This window comes from Camellia sinensis, chromosome 10, assembly GCF_055761805.1.
Source record: "Camellia sinensis isolate YWXY chromosome 10, ASM5576180v1, whole genome shotgun sequence".
Classification (NCBI taxonomy): domain Eukaryota; kingdom Viridiplantae; phylum Streptophyta; class Magnoliopsida; order Ericales; family Theaceae; genus Camellia; species Camellia sinensis.
Window position 1 is genome coordinate 145,925,456 of NC_138970.1, and position 18,481 is coordinate 145,943,936.

The 18,481-nt window shown below is 34.2% G+C and overlaps 2 protein-coding genes across 9 annotated transcripts; both read left to right on the forward strand.

Annotated features, from left to right (window-relative positions):
* The first annotated feature begins 368 nt into the window (after positions 1-368).
* On the forward strand, positions 369-11,044 carry LOC114298693 (uncharacterized). 4 transcript variants are annotated; one of them, XM_082892540.1, is made up of 6 exons: positions 429-623; positions 712-799; positions 2,214-2,466; positions 8,177-8,291; positions 10,417-10,523; positions 10,623-11,044. In XM_082892540.1, the coding sequence occupies exons 3-6, from the start codon at positions 2,438-2,440 to the stop codon at positions 10,867-10,869; spliced, it is 498 nt and encodes a 165-aa protein (XP_082748666.1). In that variant the 5' UTR covers positions 429-623; positions 712-799; positions 2,214-2,437; the 3' UTR covers positions 10,870-11,044. The 4 variants fall into 4 exon arrangements, with proteins under 4 accessions (XP_028099107.2, XP_028099109.2, XP_082748666.1 ...); XM_082892539.1 differs by adding an exon at positions 892-986 and having other exon boundaries at positions 442-623; positions 10,417-11,044; XM_028243306.2 differs by having other exon boundaries at positions 369-623; positions 10,417-11,044.
* Positions 11,045-11,787: 743 nt separating this feature from the next.
* On the forward strand, positions 11,788-17,283 carry LOC114298692 (cell division control protein 48 homolog C). 5 transcript variants are annotated; one of them, XM_082892537.1, is made up of 9 exons: positions 11,788-12,694; positions 13,287-13,903; positions 14,339-14,491; positions 14,634-14,750; positions 14,837-14,941; positions 15,108-15,177; positions 15,933-16,300; positions 16,548-16,691; positions 16,802-17,283. In XM_082892537.1, the coding sequence occupies exons 2-9, from the start codon at positions 13,319-13,321 to the stop codon at positions 16,847-16,849; spliced, it is 1,590 nt and encodes a 529-aa protein (XP_082748663.1). In that variant the 5' UTR covers positions 11,788-12,694; positions 13,287-13,318; the 3' UTR covers positions 16,850-17,283. The 5 variants fall into 5 exon arrangements, 3 of the variants coding, with proteins under 3 accessions (XP_082748663.1, XP_028099104.2, XP_082748664.1); XM_028243303.2 differs by having other exon boundaries at positions 11,789-12,710; XM_082892538.1 differs by having other exon boundaries at positions 11,791-12,710; positions 15,933-15,997.
* The last annotated feature ends 1,198 nt before the right edge of the window (positions 17,284-18,481 follow it).

Genomic DNA, 18,481 nt, shown 5'->3' on the forward strand with positions numbered 1-18,481 from the left:
ATTTCACACATTTGGGGCAGATATATATCTGTTCTTATATATAAATCTGTTCGGTTTGAAGGTAGATATATGTATTTGTTCTTATATTTTCATGTAGATCAGCCCATGGTAAAAAAATAGTCATTTTCATATTCAACGTGTTCTGTTCTTGGTAGGGCTGGGCGTAGGATTATCCAAACCGTCCAAACTGCCCTACTCGATCCGAACTACACGTGTGTGGACGGTTTCGTAAACACATTAGGGTAAAGTGTGATTTTAAATTTTATATAAATTTCGGGTTGCAAGCAGATTGCGGGTTTGACCCGCACCCGTCCAACCCACCCGCATAATTATTATTATTATTTTTTTCCCCCCTTTCAAATCTAACCGTCCATCACTCACCATCTCACTCACCTTATCTATGACGAACAAAAGAAAAAACCCTAATTGCTGTCTATACCTCACTCTCTCAGTCTCATCTCATCTCATCACTGTCGCTCTCACTCTCTCGTTTCGTTGTTCATCTTCATCTTCTGCACCGATCGGCGATCACTCTCATCTCATCACTGTCTCTCTCTCACTCTCTCGTTTTTCATCTCATCGCACCGATCGTCTCACTCTCTCATCGCACCGATCTACTCACGGTAAGCCTCTATCTCTCTTAATCTTTGTCTCTCTCTCTCGCCCCGATCGAATCTGAATCTGTGTTCTGTGTGTTTGTTGGACCAACAGATCTGAATCTGTGTTCTGTGTGTTTGTTTTGGTCTGAATCGCATCGCACCGATCGTCTCACTCTCTCATCGCACCGATCTACTCACGGGTAAGCCTCTATCTCTCTCAATCTCTGTCTCTCTCTCTCTCTCGCCTCGATCGAATCTGAATCTGTGTTCTGTGTGTTTGTTGGACCAGCAGATCTGAATCTGTGTTCTGTGTGTTTGTTTTGGTCTGAATCTGTGATCTGAATCTGTGTTCTGTGTGATCTGAATCTGTTTGATCTTAGATCAAAGGTAAGAGTATATGTCTGTTATCTAAAAATCAAGGTCTGAGTTATGATTCTAGATTCTTTAGAGTGATTTTTTAAATGATTAGGATTTAATTTTATAAAAATTGAAAATTAAATTTGAATGTTTGTGTGGTTTGTGTGTTTTGGAATTAAATTACAAGCTCCAAGTCTTCTCTCAAACTCTGTGCCTTGGTATCATCAATCTTCATCTTCTATCTTTGCTTAATGCTTCCATTTTTCACTTGTTACTCCAATTATTATACTTCTATGTCCTAATTTTGCTTTGTTTCGGTTTAATTCTTCTCAATTTTGGTCTCTATTATATTCATTTGCTTGATTCTGTGTTCGTATCCTATTTGCGTTCAAATTGTGCTTTTCACTGTGGAAATTTTAGTCTTTTTGATTATATATAGGATGGTGAAAGAGTGAAATTTTCATTTCCCCCTTTTTTTTGCTAATTGGAAGTGAACAAGTTTTTTGTTGGCTCTGTATTTGAAGGTTTTCGGTTCTTATAGCATGTTTGATTCCATTACCAGGAACTGTATTTTTTAAAAATAAATGTAGGAAATAAAATGACATGGAAATAAAATCATAGGGTCTTTTATTTTGTTCTGGATTTCTTCAATATGAAAAAAAGAATAATTGTTTGTGCGTGTGTTTAGTGAAGCAAAACAGTAAGGAATAGTGTATCATTGAAAAATGCTTGTTGTTCTAAAGTTTTCGGAAAGTTTGATGGTGAGTTTCGAGGAAAAAACAAATGTCATTATATATGTTTGTTTCTTTATTTTAGGTTTTTGAATTTTAAACAGTGGGGTCTTGCTGTTGGAAGTGTTTGTTAGTATGCCAATGGCTTATACTAACTTTGGAACCTTGGGGAAATATATATTACTTGTCATTTTTTTTATTCCAATTTGGGTTTTAGAACTGCTTGATGTAGCTTTATCTGCTTGTCATGCTTTAACAGTATAGTTACTTATATCAGCGGATTACCTATCACTACAAATCGTCTGTCTCTTTCATGAACATGTGATGTGCTAATTAATCAACCTGCTATGTAGAAATATATTTTTACCATAAAACTATTGGTGAAAGATGGTTAAATGTATCATTGCTTGCCTTGAAGAAGATGGTTTCTACCTCGTTCATTGTCATTTTTCAATCATAGGAGCTTCTGTATTGTTAGTAGCTGCGATTCTTTCAATGTGGTTATGACCTCTTCTTTATAAATCAGGTTTTTATACTGCACGGGATGGACAAGTTAGCTTGCAGTTGCGAAAAAATGGAGATGATCTAATACGGAGCTTTTATCATAATATATCTCCAGGGATTGACATTCATCAGTCTCTGGATGATGTACTGGTAGCAATTTGGTGTATCAAGAATCTCCCAATTGTTATTAGTATCTCAGAGATTGATCATCTATTTTGGACACTGTATCATATGTAAGCTGAAGTAATGAATTACCCGCAAGAGAAGTTTGTGAGGTTAGTTATTTAAATTTGTTATTTAATCTGTTATTTAATTTTTGGAATTAAATCTGTTATTAAAATTAAAATTAAAAAAAGGTTTAAAAATAAATTTTTGAAAAAAAAAGTTCAATCCGCAAACTGCCCGCAACCGCCCGTACATCCGCGAACCCTATCCGCACAAACAGCAAAATGCATTGCGGGTGGTTGCGGGTTGACTTTTTCCCAAACCGCATAGATGCGGGCGGGTCCAAACCGAACCGCAAACCGTCCCAAACCGAACCGCGGACACCCCTAGTTCTTGGCACCTGTTCTGTTCAAAACAGTCTATTCTGCAAAATTTTTTTTTTCTTAGAAGTCACATTACAAATTATCAATTTCAGATCACAATTTCACATTTATGGCATTCAACTGCTGACTGATGACATCAATTCTGTGAATGAATATCCATTTCTGTTACAAAATTCTGTTGATTACTTATCACTGTCATGATAAACTTCATTTAAAAATCTGTCAATTACCTATTGATGAGTTATGAAAACACATGATCTGAATATGTTCTGTCATTTGTGAGTCAATGCTGGAGACGATGTCTCCATCTGTGAAATACCTATTGATTTGAAGAAAATTGAATTACCTATTGATTTGTCAATGGAGAAAAAAATATTTTGTATACCAATAAAAATAAAGAGCAAGAACTAATTAATGTAAACAAAAAATAAAAAAAAAGACAAAAACATAAATTTTAAAAAAAATTTCGAAAAATCTAAGCACAATACGCCAAATCCAAACCCAAAATAAAAAAAAAAGTAATAGAAAAAAAAAAATAAGCAAAATACGAAAAATCCAATCCCAAAATAAAAAAATTAAGAGGAAAAAAAAATTAAAGCAAAATATGCCAAATCCAAACCGGAAAAAAAAAAAAATTTAAACAAAATACGGCAAATCGAAACCTAACATAAAAAAAATAAAAAATAAAAAATTACCAAAATATGCCAAATCCAAAGCGAAAAAAAAAAATTAAAAAATTTAAACAAAATACGCCAATTTGAAACCCAACATAAAAAATAAAAAAAAACCAAAATATGCCAAATCCAAAGCGAAAAAAAAAAAATAATCTAAACAAAATACGCCAAATCCAAACCCAAAATTAAAGGAAAAAAAAGGCAAAAAGGGCAGTTTGGTAATTTAATAAGAAGACACCTCACCGAAAAGCCAAAAAATCCTTCCCAAACAAAACTTTTTAGCCCCAGACTAAAATAGCCAAAAAAAACCAAAAAGCCAAAAAGTCAACCCACTTTCCTTCCCAAACGGAGGCTAAATAACTCCCCCAAATCCACGAAATGAACATAACATGGCAAATTAGGGCTAAATTCTGAGTGTCTCCCCCTCTCTCTGTATCTGGCGACACTGGCAAGGCAGTGAATCTGACAATTTTCCCGATCAGTTCTCTTGCGAGTTCGGTCGTCCACCAAAGTTTAGTTATAGCTTCTAGCTTCCAGGTACCCACTCTCCTTTCCTCTCCTCATCTCCTTAAATGGGTATATATACAAATTGGAAGAAGAAACAAAGGTTGCAAATTCACGAGGGAGGCGTTATCAATAGATGTTAAGTTTAATTTTTATTTGGTAAGTTTTTGCGCATGTATAATTTCAATCATTGGTTGGTTTTAGAACTCAGTAGAAATGGGTTTTCAATATAAAAATATAAAAAATGGATTTTTTTCAATTCAAATTCAATCCTAATTTTCACTGACCAACTAACCAGTATTTTGTATTTTGAGTTATAGACTAAGGAATTTGTAATTGTTTGATGTTAAACATATATGTAGGCTATTCATGCTATTGATTGTAACTCAATTGGTTTTGAAGGTGTCCTTTACTACTTTTTTTTTTTTTTTTAATTTTTAATATTTTTTTGGTGAAAAATCAACAACGAAATTCATTAAGTAATAGAAAAGGTAGAGGACAAGAAGTACTTATACGGTGAAGAAGGACCAAACAAAATAAAAGCAACTATAAAAAAACTAAAGGAAAACGAGGAAATCCAATCGCTAAGGATTGCAAACAGAAGCCTAATCCCTAGAAATCAAGAAGAGTGGAACTTCTTTAAAAGGAGGAGACACAAAGGCCCAAAACGAAGCCAAAAACCTAGTCCTATCCCATAAAGAATCTACAGAAGCCGCATTTCCATCAAAGATCCGTGAATTTCTCTCTAGCCAAAAAGTCCAAAACATAGCACAAACAATACAAGACCACAATGTTTTGGCTCTCTTAAAGCCGCCGAACCCTTCAAGCTTAACAAGAAGCATATCCTTGGAGCAACCCATTGAACATTACGCAAGCTGAACAAACGCTGCCATAACTCAAGAGCCACCGAACAATGAAGAAAGAGATGATCCGTTGATTCTGAACTCCTCTTGCACATCACACACCATTGAGGGCAAAGATAGTGATTAGGCCTTCTCCTTTGGAATAGGTCATTGGTCATAATACCTCTTTGAACTAAAGACCACATGAAAAACTTCACTTTATGAGGGATACTTTTTCATATGAAGAAGAAACAAAGGAATGGAAGACTCGTCAATGAGTTTGTCAAACAAAGATTTACAAGAAAAAATCCCTGAAGAGCTGATATTCTACACCCTTTTATCGAAAGATAAAGATAAGGAAACCCCATCAATCAATGTTAACAAAGATGCAAACTCAATATACTCCCTATTGCTTAGATTCCTAAGGAAACTAAAATTCCAAGAAATTGGTGCCACGGTAGAACATGCCACCGGCGCAAAGGAGGAAAGGGTTTTTTTTTTCTTGTTAATCTTTGTTTGAAAGGGTGTCCTTTACTACTATAATGGTTATCTGGACGCTAGACGTTGCAATTTAAGAGATGTGTAATTTCTTCATGTGGCGAAAAAAAAAGTATAGACACAAGTTGGATGTCTTGTCTTCTTATTGGTTACCTTTTTCTTTTTTGGGATTCTCGTATTGATTTCTTTAATTTGATGATAAAACTTATTTCAAAAACTGGGTTGTTATCAGAGTTCTGCAAAATCACTTTGGATGGGAGGTATAAGTTTCTTGAACACCTTTTGCAGTTGAATTTTTGGTTAATGAACAAAACCCTTTTCAGTTTAGTAACCTAGAGGGTCGCACACAATGGAGACACATACATAGGGACATGTATTTATAGATAAAACTATTTTGTTTTGATGTCCACTTAGAAGAATACTAGTTGGCTATGTGCAGTTGGATCGAGAAATCTGTTTTTGACTGGACATGTTTCTCTGCCCATGTTATTGTTTGATTATTGTTTTGTGAGACAGTAGTTGTCTTTTTCAATTGATCTTGTTCTGGATGTTGTTGGGATACTGAAATGTTGAGTTACTTTTTGTCACAGTTTAGGGAATCTTGTTGATTTACAATAATGTTATTGTAATGAGTTTTGTTTCTTGATTTTAATTTTTTTTAAATTAAATAACAATTTTTTATTAATAAATTATAAGTTGGAGAATAAAAATCATAAAGTAATATTTTAAGTAAATTACATTAATATCTTTTGTGATTTGGACAAAATATAGTAAATCTTGCAGTTTTAACATAATTAGATCGACTTGTCCTCTAAGCATCTCCAACCCACTAGGCATATGATGCTTGTTAGTCAAAATGCCTAATGTGACTCACTTTTTTCAACTCCAATGCACTAGGTATATGATTAGGCATTTTGGCTCAACTCACTTCACTAGCTACAAGTAGCTATCCTTCAAGGTTAGGCAAAATGTATTTAATCATTAGGATTATTTCCCTCCATTTTTGTCGCTGACGTGGCATTCTATGAAGTTAATAGTATTTGGATGAATAGCTAAAATAAAGAGCATGGTTGGAGTAGAAACATATAATAGTTGACAGACAAAATAAAATGTATACTTTATAGTAATATTTAGATAGGTAAAATGCCTATTAGACTAAACAAATAGAAAGCAAATAGCATAAAAAAAAATAAGAACAAATATATATTTAAGTATAAAAACAATGATAATATTTTTTTTCCTCGTTCATATGACTAATGAAATAAATTATTGATGAAAATGAACTAAAAGTAATATATAAAAATTAAAATATTAAGATAGTCTAATATAATTATGTAAAAATTGTGAGAAAGTGTCGTCTTTTTTTTTCTCTAAACTTTAAATTAGGTTAATGTAATTTAATTTTTATTTTTACAATCAAATTTTTTTATTAAAGGGACTCAGACTTATCTATTCAGAATTTCTTAAGTGAGTGATTGTTTGGTAGAGATTAATTTGTGTAGTATAATATTTAGATTAATTTGTGTAGTATGAGATTTATATGGACTCCACATAGAATGCGGTAGAAATTAATTTCTGAGTAATTTTTAAGTTAATGTGAATAAATTTGTATTATTTTTTTTAAAAAAAATAGGATTTTCGAAAATCTTCATATTCGAAGGGTTTAGGCTTTGAGAATCGGGTGTTTGTTTGGTTCCTGAGAAAATAACCAGGCAGACACCATCCACGAAGCGTACCGTAGAGTTCGCGGTCACTCGCCGACGGCATTCTCAGGCACTTCGCCTCGACAGCACCACCCTTCTCCGCCGCCCGGAACTGGACTGAACTTCCACTCCGTTTCGTCACCGTCAGTCGACAAAACTTGTGTCATTGTTTACACTTCACAATCGAACCAGGTAAGCTTTTCCTGTGATCAAACAGACTTCGACCCATATTGGGTCAGACCCAATATACCTAATCAATTCAGTTGTTTCTTTATATATGGATGTGATTATGGAAAACTAATGGGTGTTTTGTTACTCGGTGAATGAGTACTCGATTTGGGTTTTTTTGATATTCTTTTTAGCTGACTGGGTTGACCCAATTCGTTTGTTGTTTGATGATTGTGTGTTTATTAGCAAATTTGAGGCATAAAGTTTGAAATTTTAATTTGTGCCGAATTTGCCAATGTAAATGAACTAGTATAGAAACAGAAAATGGAACTACAATGTCTCTTTTGTGTTCGAATAAATGTCAAAAAGAAATAATTTTGGACCCTGGGATTTTTAGTATATTATTATTAGCACCAAGTTTGGGAACCTAGGAGAGAAAAAAAAAATGATTACTTAAGTAATAAAGTAATAAGAGAAAAGAAAAGAAAAGAAATGATTGTGATTTCTCTCTTTTTTGTTTGGATAAAGAAGAAATAAAAGAAAAGAAATGATTGTGATTTCTCTCATTCTTGTTTGGTTAGATTTTATTAAGAGAAAAGAAAAGAAATTATTTTATGTTATATTACCAAAATAACTTTTTTATATTTTCAATCATTTTATTTCTTTTATTTTTATAGGGACAAAATTGGTATTATAAAAATAATGATTTCTTTTCTCTCTCAATTTCTCCACTTTTGGGAAGATTGAAAATGAGGTTTATAAGAGAAATGAGTTTCTCTCCATTTCTCTCCATTTCTTCCCATGTCTCTCTACTTAGATTATCCAAACAAATAGGACAAATACATATCACTCAATTTCTTTTCTTTTCTCTCCAAATCACTCAATCCAAACATAGCGTAGGTGTCTGTTGAATCATAATTTCCCATTGAAATTGTAGTGTCTAAAAAGCTTGGTCTTATAACAATGTATGTTGATGCACATATTGGAATCATAATTTTCTGTTGAAATTGTAGTGCGACTAATGGAACTGCTGTTTGTTTTCTAACAGGAGTTTGGTTTTTGGAACCATGTTGAAGCAAGCATATCACAAGTTATGTGCTCATGGAGGTGATAAAATTAGGCTTTGTTTGTATTCACAAACAAGAGGTATTCACTGTGGCCAGGTACACTCTTGAATTTTGTTTGAGGGTACGGGATATATTTTTCTCTTGAATCAACTTTCTATAGAATATGGATCATGATAAATTTTTTTGGCACCCTAAAGCTGACTATTAATGCAGCAGTAGCAATCTTTCAATTAGTAAATTTTATGTCTGTTATGTTTTTTGGGGGGCAAAAGTTGCCATTTTTATGTTAGTTTGAATTGTGTGTTTAGCTATGTTCAACAAAATTTTTTTTTTTAGCTTGATTTCCAATAATTTGATGTTATTGCTATTGAGTCCTTCGCAATGTTCATTCTTGCCATTGTTTATGGACATAGTATAGACGCTATTTTGCTTCTCTCTTTTCGTAATGTATTGCTATTGCCAACCTTAGAACCAAGAAAACATTGGTGTGGTGATGAGAACAACATGCCAATGAATTTTTTGGGATCTGAAAGACCTGTTGTGGATAATGAGTAATTTGTTATAATGATCAAATCAAGTAGTGTGGCAAATACGGGTCTAGAAAGTGAATCCAGTCCTTATAATATGAAATATGGCCTGAAAATCTTAATTAACCGTATAAAACATTGTTGATATTCACATTCGAGAAACTGCAAGGTAAGCCGTGTGAATAGGATGCCATTTTACAGCAACAAAGTCGAGATCCTCAGGCAATTTAGTTACGTCTTGCTTATGACTGAATATAATAGTTAAAATCATTGTGAGTTTTGAAAGATTTTGTTAGCTACTCATTTTCATGCTGATTATAGGTCATTGAACTTGACACTCCAGGAAAACATCTAAGAATCATGCTATAACTATGTTGAATGAAGATTTATTGTAGCATAATAGATTTGAGATGCAACAGTTAGAAGTCTGGCTTGCATTCCAAATAGCTATGCAAATTTGAAAAGGTTGGTGTCGTAGTGGTCCATTTTCCCCCTCAAAAAGCGCTTGTTATTGTTGAGGTGTGAATTGGTTTGCTTTTACTCGGTTGAAGCATCTCTGCTATTTTTTAGGTTTTTTATGTTCTTAAAATTGTTAAAACACTTGTTCTAGTCACTTACAACTTCTTGATTGATTTAACTTGCTTCTGAAATCTCCGCTCTTGCTCTGAAATTTTAATATGATAACTTAAAACCAAGACAACTGAGGGCAGTGATTTTGGCACCCAAGTTGTAGTCAAAGGTAAAATGATTTTATTATCAAGGATAAATTACATTGACCTCCCTTGAGGTTTGAAAAATATGCCAAGCCCCCACAAGTTTGGCATAATTACATTGTATCCCTGTGAATTTCATTCATGTAACACTTTTCATCAGTAATTAGTAATTCGTCTAGTTGAAATTTTTTTTTGATATTATGATATGATTTATGAAGCATAGACACCTTTCTGGAGGTCGTGTACAGGCGTCCTACACATGTTAGACATGGATACGCTCTGGACAAGTGTCGGACAAGCTGGAAAGAGTTGGATAAGTTGGAACACTTTGGACACTACGGATACATGCTGAGAACACGCATGGGACACGTTGAGGACACGCTAGGGACATGTTAGGGACATGCTGAGTACTATTTTTTTCAAAAAAAATTATTATTTTTTATTTTTTTACTAAAATAGCATATCTAAGGTTGATAAATTTGATAAAATTAAATATTTGACATGAAATATATATTAAACATTTAAAAATATACATATAATAGAAATATATATTTTGAACGTGTCCTTAACGTGTCGTGCCCTACATTTTTTTGAAAATTTACATGTCTGCGTGTCCGTATTGTGTCACGTGTCCGTGTCCGTACTTCTTAGGATATGATAATATCATAACATTTACACTATATTTTGTCATTGATTATTCATGTGTTTACACACCAACTGCATTAGTTATGCTTGTTTTAGCCTTACTAAAAGAGTGTTTAATGTAATTACGATAAACTTGTAGAGCTTATTTTATTTTATTTTTTTTCAAACGACAAGGGTGATTAGTGTAATTTACCCTGTCATCAATAAAACAAAAATCTTACAGGCTCTAAAACTTGTACAATTTGTTGTGAAAGAATTTGAAGTTTTCTTGTTCAAAATCTGACTTTGATGTATTTGTCCCTTTTTATATCTTTAACCCATTTTATAATTTCACAGCCTTCTTTGGGACCAAGAAGCTTTTTTGGGGTAGAGGATTATCTCGACGATGACAATAGCCGGCCATACACATACCAGAAGGAGAAGAAGTCGAAGAATACAGATAAGCACGTATCCTTCAAACAACGTACAATAGCTTACATGGAGCCATTTACGCTTGACGTGTTCATATCTAAACGCTTTGTTTCGGCCTCGTTCACTCACAGGGTGACGAGCAAGCAAGTTGCGGTTGCTGGTACCAACTCCAAAGACATCAAAGCCGCACTCAAGTCGCGATCAGATATACCGGCGTGTTTGGCCGTAGGACGGATTTTAGCAGAGAGAGCACGAGAAGCGGATGTCTACACGGCTTCGTATACTCCGAGGGAGAGGGATAAGTTTGAAGGGAAGATAAGAGCTGTTGTTCAATCTCTCATTGACAATGGTATTGATGTTAAAGTTTATCTTGATTGATTTTTTATTTTTTTTTCCTTTCCAAAACTCAAGTTAGGATCTTTGTGTTTCCTTTTGAAGTGTTTTTAGTAACCCTTTCAGAGGTGAAAGTCTTTTTGGTCCTGTTGTAGTCTTTTGTAGATCCTTGATCAATGAAATGAAGGAACACATATATGCATTCATGATCTTCTATAAATGTGAACTCTTGTGTGTGGCGAGTTATTTTCCAATTCATGTTATTTTAAAATAAATTTTCCAAATATAAGTTGTTTTAAAATTTGAGTGAAAATTGAAACAAGAGAAACTAAAAGGATTGAATTATAATTATTAGAGGGGGTCTCTATGTGAAATTTGAGTGATTTTTCTATTTATTTATAATTAAAGGTAAAAATGTGTAATTTATTTTATAATTTTTTTTACTCCAATGTCTCCAAAACATACTCTTGCAACCTACACATACTTTTTATCCAAATTTTTATTTAACAGTGAGTGAGAGGAAGACTATATTAAAACATGAATTGAAGTATAAAGATTTTCTGTACTTGTTTACTATTAGAAGATCTGGAAACAAAATAAAATTCAAATAACAATTGAAAATATAATTTATCATACATTGTCAAAAACGGAGATGGGAGAAGATTTTTGAGACTCAATCCCAATCTTTAAATGTCTAATGTGAAAAATTTTAATTTTTTTATGTAGGTTTAACTTATATCATACGTGGTGTGTTATTTCAATTATAAAGGGACACATAATTATTTTCTCACTTTTTCTCTTATATTTTAGACAATAGTTTTATAATAGTTTCGATCTAATAGATGGAGGACTTCTTGATTAGTACACAATTACAAACGGATCTTTTTTTTTTTCAGAGAATTGTAAATTATAAAATTATAAAAATTCAAATGACTAGTGATATAATTTTTAATTCCTGCAAAAATTTTAAAGTACAACCCTACAGGCCTATAGGCCTATCTTAGGCCTTATAATTGAAATACGGGCTCAAGCTGTCTAGCCCATGTAATCTCCGAACCAGCCTCGCAGCCCACAACACTGAGTTGACTCGCCCGAGTTCCCAAACTCATAACTCAGTCAAAACCCTTCTCGTTCTCTCTCTCTCCCCCCGTCCTTCAACTGAGCTCTGAACCCTAGAGAGAGATGAAAATGGGAAGGAGAAGAAGAGGCGGTGGATCGCCGCCGTCGACGGACTTCGAATGAGTCCTCCGCTGCCACATCGAGTCCTGCAACAGGCACAAATACGCCACCGTCGACGAAATCGTCAGCCACCTTCGCTCGAACTTCCCAGGATACAGTCGTCAAAAGCTCCAACCTTTCACAATTGCCGTTCAAAAAACCCTAGAACACATCAAATCGACGAGCATTACATCAAGCAATTAAGGTCGTTCGTCCACATCAAACTTCGTCTTCGACGACGAAGAAGAAGAAGAAGAAGATGATGAAGATGAATCTGAAGGATGCTGAAAAATTGAAGGAGAATGTGGAGGTGGAATTGGTTGTTAACAATAAGGCTGATGATAAGGTTGATTTGCTTGAAGGAGATATGAAAAGATTTGAAAAAGGATTGAATGGTGATGGCGATGGTGGTGGTGGTGAAGAGGTGAAAGAAAAGGATGGGCCAAGATTCAGGGATTTGGGTGGGATGAGTAGAGTTGTGGAGGAATTGAAGATGGAGGTGATAGTTCCATTGTATCATCCGTAGTTACTGAGGTGGCTCGGAGTGAGGCCGATGGCGGGGATTTTGTTGCACGGTCCGCCAGGTTGTGGAAAGACGAAGCTTGCTCATGCCATTGCTAATGAGACTGGTGTTCCATTCTTTAAGAAATTGGTCTATGGTGTTTCAGGTATTAATTAGTGTTTCTATTCAATAACATATAAATATTTTTCTACTTGGTTTAGTTTGATTAGTTTCACCAAAAAATTTCATGAAATCCAGGCAAAAACAAGTTTTTCACCAAATTTGATAAAGAAGCTCTAGGATAAGCTTGGAGTTTTTGAAAAGGATTTTGATGAAAATTTTGACAGAGTGAGGATTGGTGCATTCAATTTTCTCACCAATCAAGTTTTTTGTTAGTTAATTTTGATTAAAAAAAACTAATGGAGCATCCCATATGAGATCAAGCTTTTAAGTTTTAACCAATTTTTTAACCAATTGATGAATAAAAAGGTAAGAGTATCTATCTCCAATCCTTCATCAAATCCTTTGTCAAATTTAAATTTGATGAAATTTTTGTTGAAAATGAGATTCAATCCTTTCATCAAACTTTTATCAAATCAAGTTTTCATGAGATGGCAATTGTTGCATATTGCTGGCTCCAAGAAACCATTTACTGGTCTTCTTGCTTCCCTGGGCTCAGCTTTGTGATGGAGAAGCTTTCTAATGCTTATAATTATTGTATTTTTTGTGGTAAATATTTCAGGTGCATCGGAAGAAAACATTCGGGATCTTTTTATGAAAGCAGATAGAACAGCACCATCTATTGTATTCATTGACGAGATTGCTGCAATTGCTTCAAAACGAGAGAATCTACAGAGGGAGATGGAGAGAAGGATTGTGACACAGTTGATGACTTGCATGGATGAATCACACAGGCTTGTACAACCGGCCGATGCAAACACAAATGCAGAAAGTTCTGATTGCAGACCAGGCTATGTTCTTGTGATTGGAGCTACCAATAGGCCTGATGCGGTTGATCCTGCATTAAGGAGGCTTGGACGATTTGATCGTGAGATTTTTTTAGGTGTTCCAGATGAAAATGCAAGGGTTGAGATTCTTTTTGCTCTGACACGCAATCTTAGACTTGAGGGTGCTTTTGATCTTGTGAAAATAGTCAGGTCCACGCCAGGGTTTGTTGGGGCTGACTTGGCGGCTCTAACTAACAAGGCTGGTAACCTTGCTATAAAGAGAATTATTGACAGAAGAAAGTCTGATCTATCTGGAGAACCTACAGATGTGGATCATACTGAAGACTGGTGGAGGCATCCATGGCTGCTTGAAGAGATGGAAAATCTTAGCATCACTATGGCTGATTTTGAGGTATCTGAATTTTTTGAATGAATGCTATCTAATGTTATTAATATTTCGAAAATGCAACATACTTTTAATTTTGATGTTGCTTCTTCTCAATACATGTTTGTCTTATCAGTATCATCCTTTGGAAGAAGTATCTTCATTTTCTTCATGATACTTCAGCGATCTAAATTTTAGTTGAGTTTAATGATTTAACAGTTCCCTTTTGTGCTTCAATGGGAAATTCCTTTAATCTGAATGTGCATGTAGTTGAACATGTAGAATTGCTGGATGTTGTATAATGGTTTTATGATGTAGCATTTTTCATATCTGAAATTGAGATTGACTACTTATTTTGTTGTCTATACTTAAAAATAATTTTTTTTTTATATTTTGAATGAGTTATTTTGTGATTGATTTACTGATAAAATGATGGCCATCACAAAACCATGTTACCTGCAGGAAGCAGCTAAAATGGTTCAACCCTCTACAAGAAGAGAAGGATTTTTTGCCATTCCTAATGTAAAATGGGAAGATGTCAGAGGGCTCCATTTGTTAAGGAAGGAGTTTGACCGTTACATAGTTAGGCGTATAAAATATCCCGAGGATTATGAGGTAATTATTACATTTAAATGTCAAATTATAAATCACCGTCAAGATGGTGCAGAGGGAAACCAACATAAGGGTAGAGTAGAGAGTCATCCTATGTTTTTGACATCATAAGGTTTGTGTTCTTAGATTTAGCTGGCATTTTCAGGGATTCAGGGTAGATCTAGAGACAGGATTTTTGCTTTATGGACCTCCAGGCTGTGGGAAAACATTGATTGCTAAGGCTGTTGCCAATGAGGCTGGAGCCAATTTCATTCATATCAAGGTTTGTCACTTTATTTTCACTGTCCAATCTTTTGTTTAAACATGCTAATTTCAACTGTAATTTCTAAATTATGTTCACCGGTAAAGGGCCCTAAACTTCTGAACAAATATGTTGGTGAAAGCGAGTTGGCTGTTAGGACAATATTCAGCCGAGCAAGAACATGTGCCCCGTGCATACTTTTCTTTGATGAGGTAAGTGGCTTGTTACTGTTGGTACTATTCCCAATATTTCTGACTTAAATTATGAAAATATGGACCTCTTTCAACATAACAATGATGCATTTACATAATTATGGAATCATGGACCTCCCTTCTTCATCAAACTTTACATCTACTTTTGGCCATGATTGCAAGATAGGGAAGAACGGCAATTCCATACTCCTGTCAATGCAGAAAGGACAGAGCCATTCACATCACAAGCCCTTCATGTAAATTTTTTATTCATTCATCTCTCTCTTGGGATTTTTTTTCCCTTCTTGGTCTCCATTTATATTTCATAGGACTAAAATTTAAGCCAACTATATAATAGTGTAATTGTATATAGACTGCCCTTTTCAGTTTAACAATGAAGTCTTGTATTTAAAAAAAAAAAAAAAAAAAAAGGTCCAATAATGATCTGCACTCTGTTATAAAACATGGGCCGGACAGGGCTTGCTGCTAGCTGAACTTCACATGTTCAGATGAGTTGTTTTATTTTAGCCAAAATCCTTAATGGGTTTGGTTGACAATTATATACCTATAGAATTGGTCTTTGTATCAGTCATTACTGTCAGTGTTTTTAACTTGTGCTCATCTGTCCCTTCAACATCTGCGGGTGGATGCTTTGACTATTAAGCGTGGAAAGGAGGGGGGCTGGGTTGTTGAGTGGCTTTTGAACCAGGTCTAACAAATTTACCTATTCAGTATCTGAATTCACTTATGCTCACCTACTCATCTTACGTCTTTAATGAAATGCATAATGAGTTGGGGAAGAAAACTTTCCGAACGAGAACCAACCAACCACAAAAACCACACCGGAACAAATGTCACAAGGATTGGTTTGCTTGGTTTGTGAATGGGTTTTGTGTCACAAAAAGAGAATTGCACCAACACTAGGGGACTGAGTCACACCCTAATGCTTCCTTTATCAAAACTTTATTATCAGATTATGGATTTGACAATGAATTCATTTCTTATTATGCAGCTACTGATAAAGCTAGACGGTGCAGATCAGCGACGTGGTGTTTACGTCATTGGTGCCACAAACATGTGATCTCAGTTCTTTTTCTTAAAGTTTGCTCTGATAGCAAAATACTATTGTCTTTTGTCTACCAAGTTATCATATCTGATCTTGCCAAAATGCATACCAGACCTGAAGTGATGGACCGTGCTGTGTTACGGCCTGGAAGGTTTGGCAAACTCCTTTATGTCCCTCTGCCCAGTCCAGATGAACGTGGGTTGATCTTAAAAGCTCTTGCTAGGAAGAAGCCTATAGATGCTAGTGTGGATTTAATTACTATCGGGAGTGATGAAGCTTGCGAAAACCTTAGCGGAGCTGATCTTTCTGCACTAGTTCAACTATATTGTGTTAATTTCATATTTTGTTTTCGAGAAATGCTACCTCCTCTTGGTTTTAAATATCAATACAATATGTAACGGAAGTTTGGTCTCCCCATATGTATCTAGATACTTGTTTAAAACCATTCTCACTTGCGTCTGCACACTCAACTCTGCCATTGTGCATGTGCATGCTTGTGCCAAGTGTGGCTCGTGGTTGGGCTTTTCCTGACTGCTCAATTTCTGTTTTTGTCAATGCTAGATGAATGAAGCAGCCATGGCTGCACTCGAAGAGAAACTGACGCCCCAAAGCAGTTCAGATGCTGATCATTCGATTTCATTGACTATCAAGAAAACACATTTTGAGCAGGCACTGAAAAAAATCTCTTCATCAGTCTCAGACAAGGTTTGGGAGTTACCCTTGCTTAGTTGTTTCTTGATGCTCATGTGTGTTGTCCCCTTATACAGCTCGCCTTTTCTCGGCTTTCTAATCTCTCTGTTTTGTATGGGGTGCAGCAAAAACGTTACTACCATCGTTTGTCAGAAAGCTTCAGAGCGGCATGAGAGTAGACGGGATGGGAGGATTCCAATTGTTTGGATCTGATTTCATTGTCGTTGTAGATGCCATCATTCATTTCAAGTTGGTGGATACTCTTTCAACCTGTGGTATCTGAGAGGGAAGACAGCAACCCAACTCGGGAAAAACAGGGTTCCTTAACCATGATCAATTGCAATCGCCTAGTATTAACTAAAGTTGTGTTCTGGTTTTGAATTTGTAGAAGGGAAATAAATTAGAAAAAAATGAAATAGCAGTTGAGATTTTTTTGGTTATTTTCTCTCCCCCCCCCAAGGGATATTAGAAGCTTTAAGCGTAATTTAAACTAACGCTGGGTTTGTCAAATATCATTTTTTTTATTTTTAAGGATAGCTAGTGGTAAATCATTTATTTATTTTGTTAAAGATTCACATTTTTAGATCTATAAATTCACTTATAATGATGTGATGAGGAGTTGGCTTAATATTATTGGTGTATAAGTGCATTTCCAACGCTTACTCAAATTAAAATTTGAGTAAAAGTTTGATCTGATATGTTATGCTTTAATCGCTTCATTAAATCTGGTTGGTCATCCAGTTGATTATCCGACCAATCGTCCGGTTTAAAGCAAATTTTCAACAAAATTTTGCCAAGGCAGTCATTCATTCGGATGTTCTATCGGTCGTTTACCCGGTCGTCCACCAATGGTTGCCTACAAAATTTGATGAAAGGTTTAACGCTCCCTTGATTTCTGGTCTCGCCTTCATTTGATATGGGTTTGAAGTCATGGTTGGAATAAAAAAAAGGAACGTGTTAAGCGTTGGAGACGTTCTAACAAATAAAAAATTTACACATATCATGCAACATCATTATATATGCAATCATGAAAATATTTTAAGGGTCTCAAACATTTTTTCTGTGTTATGAAAAATCTTCAAAAATCGTCTTTGTTATTGGGAAATTTTAGGTAAGTCGCTTTTTTTCTTTTGGGTAAATTAAACTGATATCTCTTGAGATTTTTATTTAATATATATCTCCCCTCATATTTAAAAAATTACACTAATCTCGTTGCCAAATTAAATGACATATTTATCTTTAATTTTTATTCATATAAAATAATGCAGATATTTTGTTCACGTCATTTCAAGGGAAATAACAATCATCTTTTTTAGTTTAACTTACACAAAAAATTGAGTTTTTTTTTTAATTTTTCGTATTTATTTTTTTATTTTTACTGATTTTTTTTAATATCTTAAGCATTTTATTTTTATTTTTTAAATACACCTTATTTAGATATACTTAAGAAGTATAATATTTTGTGATTTTTTTTTTAAATTCACCAAAAACAAAAATATAAAAATTCAATACATTATCTTGTTTGTTATATTCAATGATTTTTTAAAAATTTTGTGCACAAAATTTATACTTTTTAAATATATCTAAATTAAATTGATCTAATCTAAATATAATGGTAGAAATAAAAATAAAAAATTATACTCATATATAAAAAATTATACAAAAAATATCATTAAAAGGCGATATGGTCAATTAAAAAATTTGAAGGCATAACATCAATCATTTAGAGAGCAATTGTAATGAGATTATAAACCTCAAAAAAAAAATGTAATTTTTCAAATGTAAGAAGAGATTTGTATTTAAAC

Excerpts from the sequence above, each read along its gene's own strand:
- LOC114298693 (XM_028243308.2), top strand. The coding sequence starts at position 401 with ATGACGAACAAAAGAAAAAACCCTAATTGCTGTCTATACCTCACTCTC. Across the intron at positions 624-711 it reads ATCGCACCGATCTACTCACG|ATCTGAATCTGTGTTCTGTG; the intron begins GTAAGCCTCTAT and ends TTGGACCAACAG. Across the intron at positions 8,292-10,416 it reads GAGGTATTCACTGTGGCCAG|CCTTCTTTGGGACCAAGAAG; the intron begins GTACACTCTTGA and ends ATAATTTCACAG.
- LOC114298692 (XM_028243303.2), top strand. The coding sequence starts at position 12,596 with ATGGCGGGGATTTTGTTGCACGGTCCGCCAGGTTGTGGAAAGACGAAG. Across the intron at positions 13,904-14,338 it reads TCACTATGGCTGATTTTGAG|GAAGCAGCTAAAATGGTTCA; the intron begins GTATCTGAATTT and ends TGTTACCTGCAG. Across the intron at positions 16,301-16,547 it reads GAGCTGATCTTTCTGCACTA|ATGAATGAAGCAGCCATGGC; the intron begins GTTCAACTATAT and ends TGTCAATGCTAG.